An 8,976-nucleotide genomic window follows, 5' to 3' on the forward strand; every position below is an offset into this window, starting at 1 on the left:
AGCCAGATACCCCAGTGTATCTACTGATTTTCCTGTAAAAGGTAGAATTCAACAGGTTAGCACATGAAAATGCTTTACCTTCCATACTGGAGTGCAGCCCATGTTCTTCTCTGTGGTTTGTTAATGGACTGATCCTTGAATGTACAGGAAATGGGAATCTATAATTTTTATTTCCCGACAGCTGCCATCTCTCTTGTGTTGGTACATGTCTGTCTGGGCTCCGTCATTTGTGGGGTGGTAGTACTGAAAAAGGACCTTCAGTTCTGATTTTGGCAGGTCGTGTGTTACAGAGCGAGAAAAAAATGGGCCGGTTTGAAAGTTGTTGGGCTGAGCTTCCTCCTTTTCCAAAAAGTACTACTAATAATAGGAGGCAAGGTTGAGGTACCGCATTTCAAAACTGCCTTTTAAACATGGGCTCTTGTGTATATACTGGAGCGTTCCATTCAAGCAAGATCCCAGTAAAATTCCAGTTATGCCCTGTTGTAAGTATTCTCAAAAATATAGTGATTACTTTGTATAGGAATGTTGGCCGTTATATTGTTATGACAAGGATATTCAAGACCAATCGAAATAGCCTTTTATAAAAAGTAGGATGAAGACCCTGTGGTCTGTATCTCACCAACTAAACAGGCAAAGTATGTTTAATCGCACTCAGATTTGTTAATATGAACTCGGTTAAAAAAAATTTCTTTAAACAATGGAATGAGATAAATTTGGCTTTATCACAGTGGGGACTTTTTCACTGATCACAGAATTTTTTAAATGCGGAGGGCGGGGCAGGCTGCGTGTGGAGGTTGCCCAGGGTGTGGAGCAGGTTGATTTGCATTGACTTGTCCTGTTCTTTGCAAAAAGTGAGCAGCTCCTTGCCTTGCCGCTTTTACAGGTGGGGAGCAGTAGTGTTTCTTTGGTGATGTAGTCTCCCGTCAGCCACATTGATATGGCATTTGTTCCCTCTCTGCTTAGGTATCTCCATACTTTCTTGGAAAATTAAGTGGAAAAGATAGTGCTTCTTTCCCTTATGCCACCATTTTTACTGTGCCCACTCTGACTTTAGGAGCACCAGTGTTTAAGGGTAAGTCTCTGGGAAGCAGAGAGGGTTTCTGAACTACCGAATCAGAGAATTTAGGGGCAGAGGGGGGATTGGGTTTGGGATGAAGAGATTGTATAGAGCAGGACAGCTTACAAATCTTTTACTTGTCCAGAATCAAGACCCGTTTGGGAATTAAGGATAAGGAAAGTGCTTGATTCTTTCACCTAATTCACTGTAATCCGGCATATATCAGCCATCAGATCCTTATTGGAAAAAAGAAGTCATCTAAAAAAATTACTCCAATATTAGACAAGATGATAACATCAGGAAAAGCTCAGTTGATCAGCACAGCCAATAGCTTTCTAAAAGCCATGTTTGTATTTATTTTCTCAGGGCACTTTGATGGGCTCGGGAATTAACTTCCTGAGTTGGAATCTTCCCGACTTGACTTGTTTAGCTGTGAGGTAGCATCTGTCAGATGCAGATTACGGAAGCGCTAATCTCCTGGGGTTACTGGGCGCATTAAGAGAGACTATCACAGCCCTAACCAGTTTGGCTCAGTGGATAGAGCGTCAGCCTGCGGATTCAAGGGTCCCGGGTTCGATTCCGGTCAAGGGCATGTACCTTAGTTGCGGGCACATCCCCAGTGGGAGGTGTGCGGGAGGCAGCTGATCGGTGTTTCTCTCTCATCGATGTTTCTAACTCTCTGTCCCTCTCCCTTCCTCTCTGTAAAAAAATCAATAAAAAAAAATAATAATAAGAGAGACTATCACAGGGAAAGCATTTAGCATTGTTCCTTGCACTGAGTAAATAATGCTCAATAAATTCAGTTGCTCTTATTTCTACTCAGAATTATTAGTGGTGTGCACTGGGGGTGGCACATACAGGTAATAATGAAAAAAAATTCATAATACACATAGAGATACTTGAGTAAAATCCACCCTCTGACTTACTAGCAGGGTTTAGCTTGTTAATGGAGGTGCCTGCCCACGGAAGGTACACATGAGTGCGGGATAGGTAGGTGAGGGTGTTGGCCTCCCTTCCCTGCCTTGCACATGAGGGGCCCAGGTAGAATGCACGAGGATCTGTTGGTAAGGCCGCCTGCAGTTACCAGTGACATCAATACCCAGCCCAGGCTTCAGGAGCTAAGAGATGAGTGGTAGCATTTCTTTCGTGTTGTAGTCACGCATGCCTACGTGACTGGATAAACTCCTCGGAGGGGACCCCGACTCCTTCGCTCCTCCCGACAGCCCCGTAAGTTCCATAGGCCGAAGCACTGAGCCCACAACACAGTTACTGAGGGCACCGCTGGGCTGAAATCTGCATCGTGGCTCCCAGTCGGTGCTGTTTTCACAGCAAGCTCTTCCTTCCACATTGGTTTCCAAACATAGTGTATTAATAGAACATTGGAGGTATAGTAAGGCCAGCAGATCAGGAAACGGCTGCCATTGAAAAGATAGTTGATTACTCACATTTCCTTAGAGGACAGACATGCCGTGGGGGGTTGGGGCGGGGAGCTACATGGGGAATCACCGGGTTGGTCACGAGGCAGAGAGAGAGGGAGGAACTGGGCAAGGGCCTGTATTGTGGTTTCTGTGGGAAGGCAGAGGGACAGGCTTAGCACTGGCCGGTTTGGATAGTTTCAGGGGGCTCTGGGGCCTAGGACTGTCCCTGGTTGTCTGGGACCTTTGCAGTGTTTGGGGCAGGTGGATGGTGGCCCAGAGAGTGAGGAGGTTGTGGGGTCTGGTTTGCATTTGAGAAGTACACTCACATTTGAGTTGTTTACCATCTCTGGCAACTGGCTCACATTGCGGGGACAGCCCCTCCAGGGGCAGCAAGATCCTGATGTCACAACTTCAGAATACAGGAAGTAAAAGGCATGGCTACCACGTCATGGTGTGGCTTCAGTGTTGGGCTAAGCTTCTCAATACCTTCAATAACATATATCCCAGGAATGTGTGTTCAGTAACCCGAGAGGATGCTGGGTCTCAGACCCCCCCCCCCCCCCCCCCCCCCCCCACACACACACACCCCAGTTGATCTCTCCCTTCTCCAGGCCTCTGTTTCCAACTTCCTACCTGGCAACCCCCTTGGATGTAGGCGTCATGGGTGTGAATTACTGTCTTTCTCCCCCAAAGCCCTTCATCAGCCTGTGCTTTGCACGCATCTGTGAAGCTAGGGATCCATCAGCCTCAGCACTGCCCCCCTTCTCCAGGTGCACACCTTCTACGGTCATATCCGCGTGTCTCAACAGGAGTGAACCCCGCCGTGTAACTTTCTCTTCGACCCACGCTATTCTCTAGATCCACCTGCCTTTGCCAAGATTTCTGTGATTAAGTCTCAACTCAAGTGTGAGACCCTGTTACTTCTCTCCTTATGAAAAAGCCTTGAATGGCTTCCTAGTGATTATAGTCTCAGGTTTAAATCCTGGGCATGACTCCCATACCCTCTTACTGTGGGGGGTGGGAGGGGGGTCAGCCATACTGCGCCCCTGGCTGGGTCTCAGTCCTCAGCTGGCTGCCACCCCTTCCCTCCCACCCAGTGAAGGCCCATTATTCCTAAGGCCAAGGCCATGTGTCACCTCTGAGAAGCCATCAGCCCTTCTAACTCATCGGTCACTCTTTCCTTCACATCTCTTCAATACCTCTATACACCTCCATTATAGCAGTGAGCTCACAGTAGCTTGGCTATTTTTTACCTGTGACTTTTTCATCACATCTTATTAATCATTCATTCAGCGGATCTTTGTTGAGTGTTTAACCTCTGCTAGGCATTGTGCCAGGTGTTGATGCAGAAATAACTGAGTTAGACTCTGCCCTCAAGAATCTAATAGCCTCCATGGGGAGAATGAGAACCAAAGCTACAACCGGGCAGTCTTGTGAGTAATTACAACTAAAATGTGATACCTGCTGACCGGTGGATCAGCAAAGTCCTGTAGGCACAGGGAAGAAAGAACACCACCAGCCAGAGCTGTTCTAGGAACTTGAGTGGATCTTGATTGATGGGTGAGGACAAGCTAACTGCGATGGGGAAGCGGTGACTCGATGGATTTTTTTTCTCTAAGAGCCCGAACATGAAGCGTGGTATGCATGTGGGGAAATGTTCACACCGCTTTTCCTTTTACTCCCTTCCTTGCTGGAGAATCCCCTCTAGGTGCCCCTGATGAGGGATTCTTGTGTTTCTCAATCTCACGTGTGGCTCAGGGGAGCCGATAGCCAGACACAGCTGTCGGCATTTCCGCAGGTTCTTGGATTCCGTGAACAAAACATTTACGTAGCACTTCTCTCGCACGAACCCACGTCTTCCAGCGCCAAAGTTAACTGCTTGGTTGAAACGTGTGTTTTCACGAGGCCGTCCTCTTTACAGTGAGATGTATTATTACTTGAATTTCAGGCGGTCTTCAAATCTTTCTCTACTGTGAAGTTACTATTTTTTAAAAAATATTTTTATTGATTTTAGAGAGGAAGGGAGAGGGAGAGAGAGATAGAAACATCAATGATGAGAGAGAATCATTGATCGGCTGCCTCCTGCACACCCCTTACTGGGGATCGAGCCTGCAACCCAGGCATGTGCCCTTGGCCGGAATCAAACCTGGGACCCTTCAGTCTGCAGTCCTACGCTCTATCCTCTGAGCCAAACCGGCTAGGGCCGAAGTTACTATATTAACAGGCCTTCAAAGGGTCCTTGTGGCTGAGTGCCATAGAAGCCGGAGACTGTCCTGGGGCCCTGAATATTCCAACCCGCCCAGCACAGGTTGGGGTCAGGCAACTCCTTTGAAGGCCTAGCTCTGCCGCTCTCTGGTGTGGACCCTCAGGGAAGTTATTTAACCACTTGGAGCCTTGGTTTGTGTCTTGGTAAAATGCAGGGGAAACGTGCTTACCTGGCAGGATAAGCTGAGCTGATGATTCGTGAAATAATGCTCTACAGTGGACGGTGCTATTCCCAGCGTGTCGTATGTTGTTAGTAAATGGAAGGTGTCTGTTTTTGGTGACATTATTATTATGTTCAGCAGATTCTTGTATGGGCTGGAGAGATGTCTTAGGTAGATACTGAATTATCAGTTTCCTTAAAATCAAGCAGCCTTAGGAGAGATGGAGGTTGGAAGGTGAGGAAGGGGGATCCTCACCCCTGTATGTCTTCGTATGTTTTTCTAAACGTTGCTAAAGCAGTTCTTAAAACATCACAGCTTGCCTTTGTAGCAAAGCTGAAATAGGGAGGGGGACATTGGCCATTTTTCCCTCTTTTGTCTGAATTGAAGGTCACTTCGTTTAATTAACTGAAGACACAGCCCTTTCTTCATTTTATATTCACCCGGCTCCTGAGTGTAGTTCAACAGCCTTGTTTACAACACTTTAAGTACAGTCCTTCTTACTCTTTAGTATACATCCCTACTCCTAGAGCAGTGATGGCGAACCTTTTGAGCTCGGCGTGTCAGCATTTTGAAAAACCCTAACTTAACTCTGGTGCCGTGTCACATATAGAAATTTTTTGATATTTGCAACCATAGTAAAACAAAGACTTATATTTTTGATATTTATTTTATATATTTAAATGCCATTTAACAAAGAAAAATCAACCAAAAAAATGAGTTCGCGTGTCACCTCTGACACGCGTGTCATAGGTTCGCCATCACTGTCCTAGAAGGTTATTTATTTAGCGTGTGTCCGTGTGAGTTCCTGGTCAGGGGGCAGTGATGTGTTTAGAGTTTGGGGTTCTTAATTACAGACCCAGGGAACTGAGATTGCAGTGGAGTAAGTGCTTCTATGTCATTGGTCTAGTAGTCTCTATGTCTGAGCCTCATGTCACAGAAATGTCCGACAGGTGTCTCGTGAAAGGACTCTTTCCTTGGTAGGAACGTGATTAGGCAACGATAAGGTGCTCTAGAAATAGAAATAAAATCCGTGCAAAGTAGATTTAGAGCATCGCTTCCTGTGCTTATCGTTGAGAATACCATTGCCTGTTGTCATTCCTGTGCTTTCTTCTCACCCACCCACGTAGGAAGAACGTTGGTGAAAAGCACAGAAACCAGTGACCTTTATGGCTGTGGAATTTCCGTGAAGAGACTCACCTGGACCATGTTTCGTACCTGGTAACCCTCCACACTCCCAGTGTGTCGTGAACTTGAGCGCACGGCTCAGGGTGCTCTCAGAGGAGGGAGCCCGCCTGGCCTGCCGACGAGGTGGGGAGGGGCGGGGGGAGGTCGGGAGAGAGAATATGGAGCAAGTGTTTTACAACCTGAACCTCAGAACTGTGATCCTCCAAGGAGAGCGCTACTTGAAGAAAAGAAAAGACAAAAAAAAAGTCGAATGGCTTCTCAGGGATTTTGTTTTCTGTGCACATATAAGCCATAGTTCCAGCGCAGGTGGCAGTATTTAGAGCACTCAGATTTCAGTTCTGTTCAATGTGAACGAGGGCGCGCCTGACCATTCATTGCTGTTCCGCAACTAGTGTAAAATATGTACATGTTTATCTTTATTTTTATAATATGCAAAGACATTTAAATTTATACAGTTGGAAGCTTCTAGCGTTAGTTAACACTGGGTGCAATATTCGCATGAGAACTGTGCCAAGATGGGGCTGACTTCTTATTTTAGCATAAGACCTTTCTGTTCATTCTTTACTCTGTAATCCTTGGCAGATTAAAAAACAAAAAAGATACCTGTCTGCCCATGGGTGAAGGGTTGGCTCGTAGAGGTTGCCAATAGTCTGCAAGGTGCACGCAGACACTGACTCCTCTCCTTCTGACGAAAGGCCCTGCCTGTGAGCTGCTGGGCAGGGTGCTGGGGTGGTTCCTTTTCGCTGCCACATGTCACTACTGCCGAGCACAGTGTTCCTCGCTGACTATTTGTGGTCACTGGTGATTCACCGATGGAGGTCTGGGGTTAGGGTTCTTTAGCAGGAGGCCGAAGCGTTAGCGAGTCCATTGAAAACCTGAGTCTTTTCTTTTAAAAAAAATTTTTTTTATTGATTTCAGAGAGGAAGGGGGAGAGAGAAACATCAGTGATGCAACAGAATCATTGATCTGCTGCCTCCTGCATGCCCCTTACTAGGGATGAAGCCCGTAACCCGGGCATGTGCCCTGCTTGGGAATAGAACCATAACCCCCTGTTTCATGGGTCGACGCTCAACCACTGAGCCACACCGGCAGGGCCTGAGTCTTTCCATAGCTTAAGATAATCAGGAGTCAGTTCTGAAACACGCAGAGAACTCTCAGAGTGAGTGCTCTTTTTTTCTAGGACAGAGTCTGTGAAATATAGCAGAGCACTTGGCAAGCCTCCACATCTGGCTGTCAGGCCTTCAGATAGTCAATGGCCTAATTGGAGAGCATAATCCCTCACTGGTTATTTATAAATACAGAGCCCCTGACTGGTCGGTCTTCTGCCAAGAACTAGGAAAACTTGTTTTAAAATCTCCACAAAGCAAAACGTAAGAAGCAAACCAAACAAATTGCTTTCCCTTCGATTCCTAATTAGGGCCAAGCAGCATCTCCTGCAGTAGTAACACCTTCTCCTCTGAGGGATGTGAGGGACCGTTTACATCTGCCTCCTCTGCATGTTGATCGAAAATGTGTAAGACTGTTCTCACCCGTGTGAGACAGGAAAAGCGAGTCCGCTGGTCGTATTCTTTCATAAAGTATTAACTCTTGGAATGCCACGGTCCACCAAGTGTCAACGAGCAAGTGGCTGCATCACAAAAAATCACGAATCAATTTTTGTAGACTATTTTGTGCCCCAGGAGTTAACTTGACCAATTCCAGAATCTCCAGTTAAACAAGGGCGATTTCTGATGATCAGAAAACCACGTGGAATCAGACTGTTTCTCCATTTTTAAATACTTGAATATGACACCTCAAAATTGAGATTTTGCTCTCATGAGAACAGTCACAAAATCAGTCTGGTGGAGCCTTTTGTCACAGTTCTCGTGTGTGTGCATGGGCGTGTGTGCGTGTGTGTCAACTGAATGCTAATGTTTAATTGCTTTGTGGACCATTGAATCGTAAAAGTTTTTAATTGGCACGAGACAGTTCCTAAACTGTCAAATTAACGGATTTTGCCCCGTCTTTTGTAAAGACTCTTAAGTGTGTGACTTTGAGCTAATTCTCCTGGGACCATATTAAATGAAGAAAAAAAAATGCCCCTTTGGGTGACATACCCTGAAGAGTGTGTGCTGTTATTATGAACATAAATGCCCACGTTCTTAATATCAATTTTTCAACAAGTGATGTTTTGTGCTGTCATCCGAACCCTAGAGAAGCAGAGTAAGAAGAAATCTTGGGGTCACATGTGTTTAAGTAAAAAGACCATGCAGTCGAGGGTCATGTGACCGAAAGCAGCTCCAGAAAAGCTTGAGACCTTGCCCCAGGGTGGGGGAGGGGTGAAGATACAGAAACACTCTGCTCTGCGGGAACTTGCACCATCTGTGCAGGAAGTCCTTTCCTCCTTCCACACCTGGGAAGACTCAGCCAGCGGAGGCGACAGGCAGGTCACTAAGCACACGGGGAGTCTTCCCACCAAGTAGCCCCTGGCCCCCCAAGAAACACCCTCCATGTTGGTTATGGTTTCTATCCCTGCAACTCGCAGTATCAGAACCGCTTCCTGGAATTGTAACGTGCTGCCAGGATTAATGTTCTTCCCCTTCCAAGAAAAAATGACAGTGCCCATATTTGACACTTGTGTGATGGACTCCTATGACTGAAAAACATGGAAAGGGCTTGGTGTCCTTCCTGATGGGTGATGGGATGTGTGTTATTTTTCATGCCACAGTTTGTGAATTGTAATTGCGGTTTCCTATTTAATTGTCGTAACCGGGCAGAAATTTAAAAAAAGAAGTTCAATAAAAATACAAATGTTTAAGCAACTATATTTCCGGAGTTTAGTTATTTCTATGGGTGTTTTGTTTTTTGTTTTTGTTTTTTTTTAGTTTTGATTTTATCACTTATGGAATAA

General features: G+C 46.0%; 1 protein-coding gene across 1 annotated transcript in view; it reads left to right on the plus strand.

Annotated features, from left to right (window-relative positions):
• The window catches only part of MFHAS1 (malignant fibrous histiocytoma amplified sequence 1), a gene marked incomplete at its 5' end in the record, with an annotated part of 74,313 nt that extends 67,285 nt beyond the window's left edge, over nt 1-7,028 (plus strand). Inside the window, one exon of the mRNA XM_005864091.2 lies at nt 6,029-7,028. Coding sequence (XP_005864153.1) covers nt 6,029-6,062 — 34 coding nt within the window. The remainder of the gene's footprint in view (nt 1-6,028) is intronic.
• Between the last annotated feature and the right edge of the window lie 1,948 nt (nt 7,029-8,976).

The sequence above is a fragment of the Myotis brandtii genome, unplaced genomic scaffold (genome assembly GCF_000412655.1).
Source record: "Myotis brandtii unplaced genomic scaffold, ASM41265v1 scaffold185, whole genome shotgun sequence".
In the NCBI taxonomy this organism is placed as follows: Eukaryota; Metazoa; Chordata; class Mammalia; order Chiroptera; family Vespertilionidae; genus Myotis; species Myotis brandtii.